Raw genomic sequence first — 19695 nt, forward strand, 5'->3', positions numbered from 1 at the left:
TACCTGCTTGCTCTTTAGATTCAAAAGGCCAAAGCTGTGGACCTAAAAATCGTGTTTGCCTTAAAATTGATAGAAGTGGTAGAGCACTTGCCCAGTATGTGTGAGGCACTGAGTTCTATCCCCAGCACCTCATAAAAAAAAAAACTAAATAAACAAAATAAAGGTATTTAAAAAATGGTGGAAAACACAGTTCCAATTGATGAAATTTTGTATCATATTTTGGTCTTTATCTTTCTTTAGTTGAAAGGGCTATACAGATGCCCTGTTCTTTCTGAACTAAAATTTCTTGGTTTTTATTTTAGAACAGCTTTATTCTACATACAGATGCTTTTGACTTAATTAAAGTGATAGTACAACTTTTGGAAGATACTATGTATCATCTCTTTCAATTCTTATTAGTTTAGATGCTCATGATTAAGGTAGAGGAGAAAATAAAATTTAACTAGTCTCTCCTCTCTGTAAAATGGTTTTAAGCAGATTTAGTGTGTTAAATTACAGCAGGGTTTAGGTGGCTGTGGTTGTCAGCATTCCTCCACATTAGAGTTTACTCTTAATATATATTGCTGATTAGAGAGAGTTATTCCCCTACTTGGAGAAATGTGTATACATATGTAACTACATAGCTATATCTATCTATAGATATATTTTCTTTTTGTCGGGGTGCGGGGGAGTGCCAGGGATTAAACCCAGGAGTGCTTAACCACTGAGCCACATTCTTCAGCCCTTTTTAGTTTTGATCTTGAGACAGGTCTCAATGAATTGTTTAGGGCCTCAGTCTCCCCAGCCACTGGGATTAAAGGTATGTGCCACCATACCCAGCACATTTTCTGTTCTTTTGTGGTTGATAAGGAGCTTTGTTTTATACCAAAAAAAGTCAAATGTTTCCTTAATTGTGCCCAATTCTAAAAGTTGCTAATACCCTAGCACCAGACTGATATACAGAAGTGCCCTGGAGATAATTTAAAACTTTCTTGTTGACAGTCTTGATTGCTCCTTGGAAAATCTCTTCACATTTATCAAAAAATGATAGCAGTTTTTAGGGTAGAGAGCCTAAACTTTGCAGGTCTGAATATTTCTTCTGCTGAGATCCTTTTGGGGGGTCTTAGTTGGTAAGCACATACTTGGACCTGTGTTGTATTGAGACTTGTATTATAATGAATAAGTGAGCTTTAAGTGTATTTTTGTTTTTGGAAGGAAGAAGGAATCTTTCCTTTTGAAAGTAAGTGTCCATATTACATTAGGCCTCTAGAATCCCAGTTTTTTGCCTGAATCATCCCTTTCCTTGTCCACTGTTGACATTTTAAAAGTTTTTTGTCCTCCTGTTAGTAAACCCAACAGAGAAAACTGTTGAAAAGGATGTTGTTTACTACACTAGTGGTGGTGAATGGTGTTCCATTTTTATCTTGTAAGTTACACAGTTTGAAACCCATCTTTTTAGTTTTGGGGGCATGTGCATTTGGGCATTTGTTGCTCTTGCAGGATGTTAGGGTCAGGATCATGTAACGGCCTACTTCCATTGTGCTAGAGTTATTCTGTGCCCAGAGATAGATAATTCAGTACATCTTGGTGATATACCTAAGTTGGACATTAGGTGAGGGAAATCTTCCATAAGAGAAGATTACGCAGGTGTTAAACCAAGGCAATCTTTCATTTTTCTGCCATAGACATCAATAACAAAACAAATATAACAATCTTGAAATCTTGATTAATATATACACAGACTGAAATATATATGACCAGACCACTCTTCCTCTGTCAGTGGCTTTCTTGTATTCATGTCTCCCCCTTCCTTTGTGTATAGCAAGCTTTGTTTTTTATTCTTAAATACTAGCCCAACCTTGGGATTGCCCTTTCTGGAATCTCCATCTCTACATTTCAGAGTGGCTTTTGATTTAGTCGGGTTTTCTCCTCCCGGTATAGACTGCCATTGGCTACACAGAGCCATTTGAAATTGGGAGATGATATACCCATTCATACTTACTTGAAGAATCTCTCTTAATTTTAGTGGGCTCTCTGACCCAATTGGCTAAATTTAAAGGAACTGATTTGCATGTATATTGGCTAGACGATAGCACTCTTGTTTGCTGAAGCTTGGAAACATCATTCTCTAAGAACCTTCTTAATAAGTTCTAGGGTGGAATGGCAGTAACATGTGCCAAGGCAATAAAAAAATTAAATATGTGATATTATTAATGCAAAAGAAATAAAAGGCAAATTTATATATAAAGTAAGGTTCTGTCAGTTAAACTTCTGGGCTACAGGGTATGTTTATTTAAAACTGATAGACATTGCTTTTCCAAAAAGTTTTAAAATCATTTTCTACGTCCTGCCCTAGTCTGTAATTATGTACCAACCATCCCTGCCTGCCATTAACACCATTGTGGAAGCCATCACACTCTGAATATGTATACAAAGCTGATAGTGAAAAATATTCTTTTGTTTCTTCTTTAAAGAGGCTTAAAATTGGACAGCATTTTGTATGGATATTGGCATTTTCTTTTTCACAGGTAATATGTTACATTTTTTTCATTCCAACTCTCTAGTCTCAGGACTGGTCATTTTCATGTAGACTTGTGTGACTTTTTTTTTTTTTTAATGAAAGAGATTAACTTTATCATGTTTTACAGATATTTCTTCTAGTCACTTGTCTTTTGAAGGGTTTTATGGTTTTTGCTAAATGTAGCTCTGTCATCTGAGAAAATATCCAAATTGTAATGCTCATTTCTTAGCTCTTATTGAGGTAAGAAAGAGAAGGGAAATAGAGTGATATGTAATGTTAGAATTCCTCACCTATTGTTTAAAACTTTTGGATGAAATAAATAGTATTAGGCATACTAGAAACTATTCTATTCTTTGTAATTGAGGGATAGCGTTCTCTTTAAAAGGGGTTTAAGGGACTGGGGGTTGGCTCAGTGGTAGAGTCCTTGCCTGGCATGGGTCGGGCACTGGGTTTGGTCCTCAGCTTCACATAAATATAAAATAAAGATATTTTGTCTACCTAAAACTAAAGGATGAATATTGAAAACAAGGGGGAGGGGGATTTAAGAACATATGTCTACAAAACCATTATATTGTAAGATTAAGGTACTGTTGAGCTTTGTATAGATTTTCAATAACTTCTTGTCGCATATTCAGCTTACACAGAGCCCAGCAGCCATCTGTGGGCCAGGTGGAAATAATGGTCAATTGCTTCTCATGTTATTCACATCAAACCATTTAGGTACACATCCAAAAAAGCAGGGAGTGTGGGTATTGGGAATTGAACTCAGGGATGATCAATCTCTGCTTATATCCTCAATCCTTTTTATTTTATTTTAGAGACAGGGTCTCCCTGGCAGCTGAGGCTCACCTCAAACTCATGATCCTCCTGCTTCAGCCTCCTTAGTTGATGGGATTACATGGGTGCGCCATTGCTCCTGGAGCTGGATGGACTCTGTAAATAGGTGTTAGTCTCCTTTGGTTTAAAAATGTTTTTCCTCAAGATTCTCTTTAGTCCTCAGTCTTCTCTGAAGGCTTCTTGAGGCAATTATTAGCTTGATGCATCATTTCCTTTCTGAAGTTTTATACCCCTTTCTTTATTTGAAACCTTCTTCTGTATGGATGACAGCTTCAGTGTTTCCCTTTTTTCTCATTATTTTGAGAGGAAAAGGCTTTAGGTGTCCATTTTGACTTGGGCCTTATAAAAGGCTAATTTAATTTAATTTTCTGAAGACTGATGAAGGCATTGTATATAATTAATTAGACCTTCCTGTTATATTAATTTAGACTTTCCTGCCTCCTTTTAAATCATATTATGCCGCAGTCTAGCTGGGCACAAAATAACCGAGCAGCCACAAAGCCTTGTAGGTTCAAACAGCAACTCTTTATTCCCCAACTCTCACCGGCACTCTACACACACTTCCCGGGAACACACTCCCTCCACCAGGCTCCACGTGCCAACTCTCCCAGAACCCCTCGGGAACTCAGTGGGAACTCCAAAGTAGCAGCGGGCACCCCGAGGCAGCAGGATCCGCTCTAATCCTGGAGCAGGGTCACCTTTCAGCCATTCCCTCTGGCAAAAATGCCAGGCGTTATTCTGACTAAACTGTGGCTCTCAACAATATTAAGGTTAATAAAACCTTGAGTTTGACCCTCTTGTCCCACCCTTTCCAGCCTTACTCTAGATTAAAAGGAGAACAGAAAGCAGTATTTGGAGTTTGAAAAGTCTTAATGTTTTTTCCTAATGACAAAGAAACAGGAGACTGGTGATTTGCCACATTAAGTCATATGACTTTTAAACATGTCTGTAATTGGCTACTTGTTTTTCTTTTCCTCCACAGCCAATGACAGATAAAGTCAACAGGTAATTGACTGAGGATCAGTTATTTTAAAGATTCCTCACTACTTCCAATAATGTTTATACAAGTTGAGCATCCCCAATCTGGAAGACTCTGAAATCTGAAATATTTCTGGTTCAAAGCATTTCAGATAAGGGATGTTTAACCGTTATATTCTAAGTTTGCTTTTCTTAACATTATGTTTGAGTGCCTTTATTTTTGCCCCAATTAAACTATTGCTAAAAATTCATAATGAGTTTAATTTCAGAAGTAAAATCATGTTTTACAGATCACTAAGCTTTCCACTTTGATCAAGCTTTGTGTTAAGGCTGTGAGCGTGTGTGTCTGTGTGTGTATGTATGTACATATAATCATTCCCCCTGCCTTTTTCAGTACAGGAGGTTGAACTTGGGGGGGCCCTTACATGTTAGGCAAGCACTGTACCATTGGAATCCTAAACCTGCTATTTGAACTGTACTTTTTTTAAAAAAGTAATTAAAAGTGGTCTATCTAATGTAACCTCAAAAGTTTAGTAAATAACTGCTTCTGATCTGCCGTGTCTTGATTAATAAGGCATAAACTTCTATTTCTCACAGTAATAAGAAAGACAAATTGATTTTGGGAGCAGTTTGGCAAATATCAGAATTAACAGATTCATGGAATGAATTGCACTGTATCTAAATGAATTTTCCTATGTGACTAGAATTCCTTCAAAAGTCAACTCATGGGGGGCTGGGGCTGTGGCCCAGTGGTGGAGCACTCGCTTAGCACACACAAGATCCTGGGTTCTATCCTTAGCACCACATAAAAATAAATAAATAAAATAAAGGTATTTTGTCCAAGTACAACTAAAAATTTTGTCCAAGTACAACTAAAAAATAAATATTAAAAAAAAATCATTTCATGGATTTGGTTTTATATAATTTTCACAGTAAATCCTTTTACCCAAATTTAGGGAAAATCTGGGCATTCTAGGTGGCAGGAGATTGGGCTCTTATATCGTCAGTGAACCCAACTTTTGGGTTTCAAATTCCAAATAGTTTCAGAATAGATGATTAGAGATACCCTCCAAAATTGACAAGGAACAATGACAGACATTACTGAGTTTATTTAGAGAAATTTTCTTGAAGTAAATGTTTGGGTGTCTAAGGAATGTGCTGAGACTTTCCAGATTGAAGCATTGATGATAAGATGAGTTTGATTTTGATTCAATTTTAGACATCTTTTGTCTTAGATCCTGGCATTTTGACTTTGAGATTGTCAGTGACTTTTTAGTTTTGAGTTCACTTTTGACTGATGGCCTTGAATAAATTAAAAGTTTTCTGCAGGTAGCAATCCTCCAACCTGAATCAGTTTTTGTTGATATTAGTAGATTACCAACTAAAGTAATATTAGCAGACTACTTAATTTTATTGGCAGTTCAGGAATGTTGGTGGAAAGGGTAAGGAATGAGACCCTGGCCAGGGTCTTCATAGTGACCATCTCAATTTTTCACTTAAATTTCAACTCTTAATATTTGTAAGTTCCTTCTTATGTCCTTTCTCTTCTTTGCTAAATAACCTGTAGTCCTCAATGTTCTTTCTCTCTTTTCTTTAGTAGTGTGTAGAAATGAAGTCAGAGAGATAAGTGGCATTGTCCCTCACTTAACAGAAGATGTAAATAACAAATCATGTAAAACATACAACCAGATCTCATCCTTACCCATTTATCTGGTGTGCTGGCTTATATACTGATAGTATACTCATACCAGAATGTTTCAAGGGCACCCAAAGGGAGAACACTGGGTTAAATTCCTTAGTCCATTTATATCTCTCCGATGATGATGATGATAAAGAAGAAGAAGAAGAAGAAGAAGAAGATGATGATGATTTTATTTTTGGCCATACTGGGTACCCTACCACTGAGCTGTATCCCCAGCCCTTTTTATTTTATTTTTGGGACAGGGTCTCAAACTTGCTGAGGCTACCCTTGAACTTGTTATCCTCCTGCCTCAGCCCCCCAGGTTGCTAGAATTGCAGGTGTGCACCACTGTGTCCTGCTTCCCCTGTGTTTACTAACATGTTTTTCAGAAACAACTACATATGTTTTGGGATAGGGGAGGGGACTTCTAATGGACTTCCTAGTTTAATGTAGCTTTTGTCTTACTAGGTATTTCTAAGAACACAATTAGCACCACCTGGGATAAAAACTTTGTCCCCTTTCTTTCATCTAGCAGCTATTTTGTTTCTATTCAGAATATTACCCAGGCAAATCTCAACTCATCACCACCCTTTCCCACCTCTATAGAAGTATTGATTTATATACCTTTCCAAGAGTGGCTAATATCTTCTTTTCTGTACACTACAATTGCATTAAGCTTAGCCTAGAAGTTCTTAAAAAAAAAAAAAAAAAAAAAAAAAAGACAATTTCACAAAGCATTCTGATTTGAACTGTATAATATACATTGTTAACTCTGATTATGGTACATCTTAGTTTTAAAACATTGTTTTGTATTGGTGTTAGTGTCAGGGACCATCTTTGATCTCTGACTTTCTTTAAAAATCTCATAGTTCATCAACATATAACTTATTCTACTTATAGTTCAAGGGCAGCTTGTTTATTAATGAACTTGGTGTATGCTGAATCTTGAGTTAACACAAAAATGTATTTTTAAACAAATGGCTTTGTCTCTTGGCTCCTCTTATTTTGGTAAAATCCTTTCAATTCCAATCTCAGATAATATGGAAACCAAGAGTTGTTAAGTTTTTATGAAGAAAACCATATAGGATACTTTCCATATTTTATAACTTTGGTCTAAAAAAGGTATACTAAACCAGGCTGGGTGGTGCATGCTTATATTCCCAGCGACAGGGGAGGTTGAGGCAGGAGGATCACAAGTTTGTTGCCAGCCTAGGCAATTTAACAAGAGCCTGTCTCAAAATCAAAATAAAGGGGATAGGGATAGGGCTGGGTTGTAGCTTAGTGGTAGACTGCTTGCCTAGCACGTGTGAGGCACTGGGTTTGATCCTCAACACCACATAAAATAAATAAATAAATAAATAAATAAATAAATAAATAAATAAATAAAGGTATTGTGTCAGTCTACAACTAAAAACACTTTTAAAAAAAAGTGATGGGGATATAGCTCAGTGGTAGAACACCCCTGGGTTAAATCCCTTGTATTGCATGTATGCCTAAATATATAAATAAATTTTAAAAATTAAAAAGTTGTACTTTTTTCAATGTTTATAGAGCACTAAATAGCTATAGACTCTTACTAAGGTTCCCTGTGAATCTGAAATGTTTATCTCTTACGTTTTTGTGTAGGCTGGACGTAAAGAAAGAAGTGATGCACTCAATTCTGCAATCGATAAAATGACCAAGAAGACCAGGGACTTGCGTAGACAGGTAAGCTGGAAGAAAGTACTGATTGCTTTTCTAAGTTCTTGATTTTGTAGCTTTAATTAAAATTCTAATAAATACTGGATTAAATAATGAATAAAAAACTTTATGTGCAGCAGATTAAACCCAGGGCCTTACACATGCCAGGCAAGCGCTTTACCACTGAGTTATATTCCCAGCTCCTTTTATTTTTTTATTTTGAGACAGTATCTTGCTAAGTTGCTGATGCTGGCCTCGAATTTAGGATCCTCCTGCCTCAACCTCCTCAGTAGCTGGGATTACATGCGTGCCATGGTTTCAGGCTTGGGTTTATGTTTTTATTGGGGGGAAAAGGATGGATTTTCACAGAAAAGTGACTGTCTCTGTATTTTTGCTGATAAAGTCCATAATGGCTAATAAAATCTCATAGGGATATGGAATAATGTGGTCCCATTGGGGTGGACTGAATAAGTTAAGTCTAGCATGAAAAGGATGATTTGGGGACATATGAAAATACCCTCGAAGGATCTCGTTATATTATGTACAGTAGAGACAAATATTCCAATTACTCATTTGACTTGCCCCATTCTGATCACATACTTGCAGTTCCCTTAGATCTTTGGTGGAGATATGTTTCTAGTTCAAGTATGATAGGTATAGAGGTATTTGGCGTGCTGAGATTTCCATCTGAAAATCAGATTGAGTTTTAATTTTTAAAGAAGTTAGGATTGAATTTATACGAGAAAGTATTAAGACATAAGACATTATAATTAATTCAGACAATTTCTAAAAAACTAGTAGAGAGACATTTTATTGCTCATGTCTGATTTAAAGCAAAATTAAAGACAGAACTATCCCTGATTCAATTTCTTTTTGGTGAACAGTATCAGGAATGTTTGTAAAGATGGCGTCTGGTTTGTAGCTCAATGGTGGAGTACGTGTTTAGCATACATTATACTCAATTTTGATCTCCCAACTCCACCGCCACCCCCCAAATTTTATAAAGATATCCTTTAAGTTTTAAAGTGCCTAGTGTGTTAGCACTTTTAGATAAGCCAGAAAGTTCTTTTTTTCTCTTTTCATGTCATTTAGTTAATTAAGCTAATTATATATATTCAAGGCTGCGTGCCACTTCACCCAGAGCTGCTTTCTGTTCAGCTTTGTATTATTCCTGTAAGATGTAAGCCTTAGTTTTGTAATTCCTAAGAAAAAAGAATGTTATCTTGAAAACTGAGATTCTATCTGAAGTGTTGTGAGTATAGTGGAAACCACTGTCTCCATGATCCTATGTTTCCTGTGTTGCAGGTTATGGCAATTGCATTACTGGTTGCACTCATATATTGCACTCATATGAGTGCAACCAATCTATCATATGCTTCTATTAGATTTAAATGTACAAAAGAGAAAAAATGATCTAGCTACTTGGTGGAAATAAAATCAAATTTATACAATTTAATTATTAGCTCCGCAAAGCTGTCATGGACCACGTTTCAGATTCTTTCCTGGAAACCAACGTTCCACTTTTAGTATTGATTGAAGCTGCAAAGAATGGAAATGAGAAAGAAGTTAAGGAGTATGCCCAAGTTTTTCGTGAACATGCCAACAAATTGATTGAGGTAAGTACATTAGCAGTTTCATTAACTGTTAAGTAACTTGGTGAAGTGTGGCAAGTCTAATTCACATGCTTTAATCAGCTAAAAAATGTTAAGGGTTCACCTAATATGCAACATGTATAAAATGAGAATTTTATTGTCACTGAATATCCCAAGCCACCATTTTTGTCAGTTTTACACTAATTATATAGACAGACTCCATCTTAGAAACTTCACATCATAACAATGTTAATATGAGTAAAGATATATCATGGCACTGTTTTAAAAGCAGTGTAGAAAATGGTTGTAGCTAAGAGCTGGAGCTCTCAGGGAGTCACATTGTCTGGCCTTGTCTCCTGGCAGGTTACCTAAGCCCTCTCAATTTCTATTTCTTGTCTGTTAGATGAGGATACTAATGATACCTACCTTGGGGTTATTTTAAGGAACAAAAGATGATGTATGTCAGGTGCTTACTAGTTTTATGTCAGAGTCATAGACTCAGACCCATCTTATTACTTTAAAAATGAAGAAAATTATTCTGAATTTTAAAATTTCTCAATCAGTAAGAATGGGGTGAGGATGAATACTCTGAACCTATATAAATCATGATATGATGGATTAATTCCCAATCAAATACTAAGCTTTTTATAGAAAATATTTCTATCAACAAGAGTAGGTGGACTTGCTCTCTATGTAATATGGAATTATCTATTTTATTAAAAATTTAAAAAATGAAGCATATTTAAAAATTTTTAAATTAAAAGTGAAGAAAATGAGCCCTGACATGATGCTAATTAGATATATTTACAGAGTAGAAATCTGTATAGCAGTGGTTGGTTTGTTTGTAGGGTCATAAGAATAAAAAGTGAATTGTCATTAAATTTCCAGGTAAGTTAAGCTAACTGAATTTGTTATTATTTAATTTATTCATTACTATATTTGTGAAATGTGACACACAGTAAACATATACTCAAGTTGTTTAATTTTATAAATTAATGCAAAACACTTAAAATTTGATGAAGATATTATGTAAACCATTTGGTAAGTTGGTTATTACCTAAGAACAGAAAATGGCCTTCATGTAAAATGTGTGTCTTGTGCATTTGAATTTATGGTAACATTAGCCCAGGTTAATACCATAAAAATATTCCAAGGAAAACATCAGTAATCACATTAAATGCATTACTAATTTTAAATCTAGTTTTTTTGAACATTAATTGTTATTCTGACCTGAATTGATTATGTACAGAATACATAGGTAAGTCTACTGCTATTTAAGTTAATAATTTTGGCATCTGCAACTAAAATTGGAGACTTTCCTTTGTGTCTCCATTAAGCATAATCTTGTTCGTAATGGTCACATGACAACACGGATGTAATTTCCAAATGTACAAAGATTGTGTCAGGAAGGCAATCTCTTATAAGTAGCTTGTATTAGGGTTTGTCTGAGTGATAGCAATCAAGGACACTGCCAGCCTTAACAAGCTCAGTGTGGCAGCTAAAGAGAGGGCAGCCCTTGTTTTTGCTTGAGTTGGAGGGCCCTTTATTGTGGCCAACTGCATTATCTTCAGCCTCTATCCAGCGTTAACAGAACTAACACTTTCTGAAGATGGACTATATACCAATACTCTGTACTTTCCACAACAGCATTTTTCAGGTAAGTGAATTGAGGCTTAAAGACTTTTAAGTGCTTGCCTAAGTTTAGTCAAATTGTATCCCTGCAACAATGAGAATTGTGTGCCCCAGCTCATTATCTTAGTGATAGCCTAATACTCACTGAGAAGCACAGGGGTGGGGTGGAATTGGTAACATTGGAGACCTTGCTTCAGAAGTTTTCCCAAGCTTGTGATTTTTATTTCATTCTGAACATCACTAAGTGCTCCTTTAGAGATTAGAATGTATTCCCACCACAGCTCAGTTCTAACCCTTTTCTAACCTCTTTCCCTTCTCTGTGTCCTCAATCCCCACACCCGCCCCCTTCTTATCTGTGTATTAAATGACATGTGGCATTTCAATGCCTGAGGCATAACCATAGGCTTTGTAATACCATTCTATAAACAGTTAAATTACATTTATAATAATAGAGATAGTAAGATATATAATTGCATATGTCTATGAAAAGGAAATGAATTTTCAAAGTGTTTTAGAAGCTTTAAATTCCTGACTCAAGGCAAAGCTTTATTCTTCAATGACAAGGCTTCTTTACCCTTTACTACTTTTGCGTTATAATGAAATATATTGAACTAGTCAAAGATTTGTTTTGGCAAAGTTAAAATACCTCCTTGTGAGCGGTTTGTTAATTTTTTTTTTTTTTTTAACTTCTTTTTAGTCATTCCCTCCTAATTGGAGTAGATGTCTACAGGCCAATTTTGGTTTGAGAGCCATTTTCTTTGGGGCTGAGGGAAATGAAAAGCTGAGCTGAGCTGAGCTCAACTATGGGGATAAGGCCCTGGCAGGAAAGGAGAAGCTCAGATTTTGCAGCCTCTCTGCAGAATACTACCAGATACATTTGGGAGAAGTGGATCTCCTAAAATACTACAGTACAGTTCTGATACTAACCATCAGGAATTAGTAAAGTCCCACAGATGAATGCCATGGTCCCCAGCAAGATTGCCCATATCTCAAATGCTAGCTGCCAGTTTGGGGTACCCAGGCCACTTCTACTCTGATCAACTGGCTACAAATCTAGGGGTTTCCCGTGATCCATCGCAGGTTTAATAATTCATTAGAACATTTCATGTTAACATTTTGTTTAAAAGGACGTATATCAGAACTGACCAAATGAAGAGAGGCACAGTGGGCAACTGGGCAGGGCATAGATGCAAAGATGTACCCCTTCGCAGTGGAATCGAGGCACATCCACCCTCCTGTCACATCCATGTATACACCAACCAAGTAACTTCTCTGTTTGTGTCCAGAGTTTTAGTGAGGTTTCATCGTAGTTATGATTAATTGAATATATGATTTAATGGAGCTTATTTCCAGGTCCCCTCTCCTCCAATAAGGAACTGACCTTAGAGCCCCAATTGTCTAATCAGATGGTTGTCCCCCTCACCTAAATCACCTTATTAACATAAATTACTAGGGCCAGCTGTGAAAAATCAAGAGAATCTTATCACTACTGAAATTTCAATAATTTGTACATTCCTTCCCAGAAATCTAGCACACGAAACAAATTAGATAATATTCAACACCTCCTTTGAAGGTATGTGGAATGCATAGTTTTCAGGTAGCTTGACTTTACAGCCAGCCTACCTTGCTACCAAACCATAAGCACAACATGGAAGCAGTAAGAGAGGACAGGTTTGTTTCCTGTAGCTTATGTAGACCCTTTTTATGGCTTTTACCCAGTCATGTACTACTTCTCTTACCTTGTAACTATTTGCTTTATTTGAGTTTTGTTTTTCCCTTTAGTTTCTGCCCTTTAGCAGTCAGGCTTTCTCTTTTCTCCAGGAAATCAAATTCATCTCTTCATACCAGGGTGAGTGGTTCTTCCTCCTGAAATTAAAGATTCTCACTGTGTGGATCCCTTTCTGCAGCATTTTTTATCATCATGTAATCTTTCTTTGACTCCTTCAGTTGTGAGAAACTCACTTCCTCCAGAAGTAGTATATTCTAATAGTAGAGTCTCTGGTGATTAGGAGCAGAGGGCCAGTCTCCTCTTAAACCTTCCCACCCATCTTGCTGCTCCACATGTGTGAGTTGAGAGTTACTTTGAGTATACAGTATATATCTATATATTTCTAATATGTGGTATGGAAAAAGAATATAAAATAACTTATTGGTAATTTTTGATAACTGTGTACATGTTGAAATAATATTTTGGGGTTAATAAAACATCATTAATTTTGTCTTTTAGTTTTTTTGGTGTGGCTACTAAATAATCGACAAGTTCTCATGTAGTTCACAGTATATTTCTGTTGGACAAATTACTAGTCTACATGATTTACTCAGGCCCTCCAGAGGTTCTCTTCATCACAGTTCTTCCCTGGCTGCCCTCCATTCAAGTGCCAGCCCTCACTGAACACCTCCTTCAGTGATAGCAGATAGAGGTAGAGCTATAGCCAAGACTTCCATCATTCCAGAGGTAGACTGTGTATCCCAGGATGGCTTTGGCCTTTGGGCAGCATATGCGCTCTGTGATGCCTCTGAGCTCATTGTCAGTCAGAGCTTCTGGGTTTTTCCTGTGGAGGTGATACTGCACATTGCCATCTTGTCCATTCCTGTCAGTATGGTGTGTGTTAGTGTACAACTATATGTGTGGGTTTGACACTCATTGAATATAAATTTACATCCAATTTAGTGTTTTATCAGGATTTCTGTTGCCACGTTCTTCATATTATTGGCTACCTCTTTGAAATTTTTTTATCTTCATTTTAGGAAGATGAGTATGTCTTTTCTACTTTTATCTAATCTGATCTTTAAAAAAATATGTTGACTTAAGACAAAGCACAAGATAAGAACCTTTCTGCTTGCTACTGAAAATCATTCTCTTGATTGGAACAGTTAGCCCTTTAGCCAATTAAGACTTCCTTTAATTTTTATTTATTCACTTTATTTTTTGTGGTATTGGGGATCGAACCCAGGGGTACTCTACCACTGAGCTCTATCCCTAGCTAGCCCCCCCCCCCCTAAATTTTTATTTTAAGTTTTAAATGGACGCAATACCTTTATTTTGTTTATTTTAATGTGGGGCTGAGAATTACCTTACGTGTGCTAGGTAAGTGCTATACCCTTGAGCCACAACCCCAGCCCCTCCCTAGCTCCCCTTTTTAAAAATTATTATTTTTTTAAGTTGTAGATGGACACAATCCCCTGCCCTTCTTCTCCCCCACCCCTTCTCTCTGTCTTTTGTGCTGAGGATTGAACCCAGTGCAGGTGAGTGCTCTACCAGTGAGCCACAACCCCAGTTGTCCTCCCCAGCCCCCACCCCTGCCAGCCCTTTTATTTTTAATTTTGATCCGGATCTCAAAAGTTGCCACATGTGGCCTTACACTTGAAAATTTGGAATCCTCCTGCTTCAGCCTCTTGAGTAACTTGGATTAGAGGCTTGCATCTTCATGCCAGGCTAAGGATTCCTTTATTTATCTTGCTAAGTCATCTAGATAGAACATGTTCACACCATAACCTTCATATCCTTTTAATGTCTACCTTGTTTACCTCCATAAAAATGAGGTGACAATAGGAATAGTCTGTTCTAGCAGCTTCTTTGTGGAGACTAGCTGCCTTCCACTTCCCAGCGCAAGTTCTATTAAAAATACTATTCAGTAATTTAATATCATTAAAACCTAGAAATGGGAAGCACATTTGCAAGGTTGATAGAGAGCATCTGCCTTGCAAAGTGACTGTCCAGGTAGTTGAGAGTTACTTGTCCATGTTGGCTCAAGTGTGTTGATTTTGACCTTTTTATGTTTAATAACATTGATGTACTCCAAAAAACATTATATAGACTTATAATTAAACTTTTTAAAAAATAATGGTTTCTCTATGAACACTTGGGTGCTGCTGTGTATATCATTCAGGTAGCTGCTTCTGGAGTTAGATGACCTCTCTCATCTAATCCCTGAGGTGTGTATTTGGTGTTAGAAAATAAGTTTTTCAACACTGATAACCAGGTTCCTTTCCAGAATCATGTGGGGATGCCATGCGATCACTGCATTGGAGATCTAGAGCCACATAAAAATCTCAATGGTTAAGGTGCGCCTAGGGTTGTCTGTGACAACACTGCTTAGACTCATTTTTCCTAACTTATTTATTAGAGAAATAAGAAGAGTCTCTGAAAGTAATCCTATGCAGAATAGTGTCTGAGGGAGAAAGATAAAAGTGCCAATTTAGATTAGGTTCGGTTTTAGCAAACTGCCATTTTGAAATACAGCGGGGCGGGGCGGGGCGGGGGGGGGATGAAAATGTGATCACAAGTTCATTTTAGCAAATTTATAAAAATTTTAAAAACACAAGAAAATAACATTGTGGTGTAGATTCATATACAGTAATGTATGTGAATGGTTTTTAAAAAAACATACACAAAATTGATGCAGGGGATTATTTATTGCATTAGATGATATCATAACATGTTATAATGTAATTTGTTTCCCCCCACTTATCATATCATGGCCATTTTACCATGCACAATGTATGTGGTACAATGTATATTACTAGACCATTTATTTAACATATATTCTTCTTTTATCTAATCTGATCTTTAGGCATTTAGGTTATTTAGGTTGTTCTTATTACTGATATATATATATTATATGTTTTATGTATGTATATGTTTTATATATATGGATATAAAATGCTTTGATAAAACATCTTGTATTTTTCTTATGCCAGTGTTCCACCTAGTTTTCCAAGCTAAAAATCTAGTACTTATCCTTGTTTTTTTGTTTTTTTAAACCCCATTATTTTCCATATCTAATCAATAAGTCCCCATATCATTCACTTCCTTAGTCCAAGCTGTCATTTTTTACTGTATATTTGCAGCAGCCTCCTGAATTTTGATTTGTTTGCTTGCACTCTTATTCCTCTCTAGCCTCTTCTTTGCAAAGGAATGAATATGATCTCTTTAAACTAGTTCATATCATTCCTTTGCTTCATGACCACCATTGGCTTCCAGGCATACTTGCAGTAAAATCCTAAAGTCCAGGTTGTTAGCCATGGCCCAGAAAGTACCTTGTCTGCTTTTCCAGCTGCACTTAGTCCTGAATTTTCTTGCTGGTTGGTCCCTTCCATGATCAACTACTTCTTCCTTTTTGATTGTGTCTTAACTATGTCATCTAGCCAGATGTTACTGCCATAGAGAGGTTTTCTTGGATTCCCTCTGTCTCATCCTCCGGCAGTCATTTTTTTCATCTCATCACCTGTTTTTCGTTCTTCATAGCTCTTATGTGCTGAGATTTTTTGGATTTGCTTACTTTTCTTTCTTGTCTGGACCCATCTATTCCAATAGAACATAAATTCAATGAGAACATAGACCTAGAAGAATTCCTAGAACATAGCAGGTATCCAACAACTATTGAATGAACCTCCTATTTCTGAAAGTTACCAGTCACCCAGTTGTTTGTTATTCAGATTTCTGAGCAACCATGCCCAAGTACTCTGATTCAGTGGTCTGAGGACTGTATTTTGGGAAATGCACAGTTGTGCAGTACAACAGAATAGCAAGTGTTAGTGAGCTTTGTCTTGTTCATAGATATTGGTAAAATTTATAGAAAAGACATCATAATGTATCCTTCTTATAATGGGGAAGAGTTTTGATCTTCTGGGATGTGGAGATGAAGAAAAAAACTGGGAGATTGGGAGTTGTTTGGGTGTGTGTGTGTGTGTGTGTGTGTGTGTGTTCCAGTACTGGGATTGAACCCAGGTTCTCTGTACAACTGCGCTATATCTCTATACCACCCCACCCCTTTCTTTATAATTTTTTTGGCATGATCTTCCTAAATTGCTGAGGCTGGCCTTAAACTTGTGATTTCCCTGCCTCAGCATCCTGTCTCTTGAGATCACGTGTTACACCACATACTTGGCAAGGAGAGTTTTATTTTGTCTTTTAAGATTAAATGACATAGATTTGAGCAGTATTATTTTATTTACCTAAAAAAAAAAAGCTTTCAAAAACATAAGCAAACTTTCTGTATTAGAAAGAGAAAAAATGTTAATAAGATTCTTATAATGAATATTATGGAGTTCCTAATATATCCAGGTGACTATTGTGGATACCAAGGATATAACAGTTTGTAAAAGAAAAATCCCTACTGACATGAAGACTGTCTTTTACCAAGGAAGGAGAGAGAATCATAATAAATGTGAATTTTATGTGGTTTATATATTTTGTATAATGTAGTGTTAATTTTGCTGAAGGGAGATAAAAAAATTGTTATCCATTTTATCAGTGTTTAAAATGGAAGTTGAGTACAAAAGCTGTTTTTTTCATTAGCCTTTTAATACATGCCCAAAATAAATTTAGAGCTAGTATTTTGCTTCTTGCTAACTTAGTTTTTGGAAGTCTTATATATTGCTTCAATAGACTAATTTCCCCTTGGATCAAATGAAATAGAATACAAAGTTTATGCTCTAATTTGGGGTGTCATAATGTTTCTTCAAATGGTATGAATAGTTCCTGAGTAGTATTAGAAAATAACACCATCTTAAAGTAGAAACCTCTTATGGTGCCCTATGTTGTATATCATGTTATAGAAATACAGGTTGGTTTCAAGAATGAAAACCACAGGTCAACGGTTGAGGTTTTATCAACAGAAGCAACTTTCCTTCTGTGTACACACAGTATCAGTAACTATGTGGCCATGGCTGCCTATTGGATCCTTCTTATAATGACTTTTGTGATTTTTCTTGAAAGTGAATATCAAAAATATTTGCCATGAGATTTTTCTTAACAGTTATTTTCTGAGGATCTGAATGAGACTTCTGATTTTCTTATACTATAGTAATCTATGAAACTAGGTAATTCTCTGCATGGTTTTGAAGCCCTCTTTTCATATGTGAAGTGTGTATAGATTTTGTATGTCCCAAGGGTCATTGAGTGAGGGAAGTAGGAGCTGAGGGGCAGTGTTAGTGAACTGGGTGATTTTACCATTTTCTTTTGTTCTGGAGTATAGCACTGAAGGCTTTTTTTCTTAATTGTTTGGTTGCACTTCTTTCTCTCACATGAAGTTAATTTTTTCTTTATGTTGCTCTTCAATTTAAAGTGTATTGATGTAAAAAATTAATTTGCTGTCAGAAATATTAACCTTTTGTCAATAATGCAACAACCATATGTCCTTTTAATTGCTTCGTTTCTTGCCCACCTCCTTTGGCAGTGAGCAGCTTAATAGCTAAAGAGTAATCAGTTTCCCCTTTAATTTTGTTCTCTTCTGAGTCTTATCAATTTTATAAATTGAGAATGAATAGGAAAAATGCCATTCATAAAGTCATGCCTATAAAAACTATATATCATTTAGTATCCCTTTCCTTTCAGATTCAGATACTATATTAAAATGTGCCTCTTATTATACTGAATTTGCTACAATAAGATTGTATCTCATTCATAGCCTTATGAATTGAAAACTAAAAAGTGAATGTAACTGGTGTGGTTTTGAGTTATACTGTCATCACTTGCTCCCCCTCTTCCAATATTTCTCATTATCAGGGACTTCATAGAGTATAGCTTTATTGGTTTGAAATGTGTATTTTAACTACAAATTGAATGATTGGCATTATAACATTTATTCTGTGATATGCTGATATGTGGTTGAAGAAGGCTCTATGAAGAGCATTTGAATTAAACATTGACCTTACGTTACCACCTGTGACATCTTGGGTATTTTCTCAGTGCATCTGTTGGATATTATAGGCTGAAAATCTGGCCAATAGCAAATTAAATGAAGCTTCAGTTTTTTAAAACTGAAAGATGTTTGCATGAAAGAAGTCAGGTATCCTTGGGGGATTTCTAACCTTGGATTCCAGAAGAATTCTAAACACACCAAACTTGGTTTTCTTACATTTTCAAGGGTCTTTAAGTTCAGGTACACATGGCTGTGTGAAAGAAGCGTCCTGCATGTACCTTATCCACAGACAAGCTTGCTTTTTTTTTTTTTTTTTTGTGGCTGAACTTAGCCATCTTGTCAGATTATGGGACAGTGAGGTGATAAGCAGTTGGATAAGCCCTGTTCTCAAGAGGCCTCAAGATTCTTTTTGTTGTTGTTCTCTTTTGAGTGTGGTAGGATGATTAAGGAATCATTCTGCCCAACCTTGACTCTTTTCCAGAACAGAGTAAATAGCCCTCCAGTTACCCATCATGAAACAACACTAACAATGGGCTCATCTATTGACAGGCACCTTTCTAGATTTAGTAGTGCATTCTCATGAAGTAGAATAGACATAAGAGACTGTCATTCGTACAGTATCATCTAAATTTAAATGATTACAGATCCTCTGGTGATCTACAAGTAAAAACCTTAAAAATATATAAAATATCCAAGCTGTCTAAAATACTTTATTATTTTTTCAGTAAATACACTATTCTAATCCTGTTTTGTATCTGCTGTTGCAATGCTTATATTTATATTCTCCTCTCTAGAATTAGATTGACATGACTTATTTTGAACAAAAACATATGATAAAATAGGGAGATAAGGAAAATTGGGACCAAGAAAAGAATAGTAAACAATTACAAACTTAATTGCCATGCTTGAGTTTGGATTTTACATTGAATTTTACTGGTGGGAAGTGGTGAAGGGGAGTTGAAAAACACACAGTTGTGTAGTTCTTATATTTAAGATTAACAACAACAACAACAAAAGACCATCTCCCCCCACCCCACCCCCCCTGGAAATTAGGTCTGTTCTAAGAATAGAATGCAAAAAGAATTCTTACATGGGGTTTTTTGTATGAGGGACTTTGAATGATTAAATAAATAGTATCCTCAACATTCT

At 36.1% G+C, this 19695-nt stretch overlaps 1 protein-coding gene across 6 annotated transcripts in view; it reads left to right on the forward strand.

Annotated features, from left to right (window-relative positions):
• Positions 1 to 19695, forward strand: part of Ctnna1 (catenin alpha 1) — a 171143-nt gene that overhangs the window by 116124 nt on the left and 35324 nt on the right. For all 6 annotated transcript variants that reach the window (XM_048811625.1, XM_015484649.2, XM_048811626.1 and 3 more), the window contains 2 exons: positions 7623 to 7703; positions 9140 to 9292. In XM_048811625.1, coding sequence (XP_048667582.1) covers positions 7623 to 7703; positions 9140 to 9292 — 234 coding nt within the window. The remainder of the gene's footprint in view (positions 1 to 7622; positions 7704 to 9139; positions 9293 to 19695) is intronic.

Source organism: Marmota marmota, unplaced genomic scaffold, assembly GCF_001458135.2.
Source record: "Marmota marmota marmota unplaced genomic scaffold, marMar, whole genome shotgun sequence".
Classification (NCBI taxonomy): domain Eukaryota; kingdom Metazoa; phylum Chordata; class Mammalia; order Rodentia; family Sciuridae; genus Marmota; species Marmota marmota.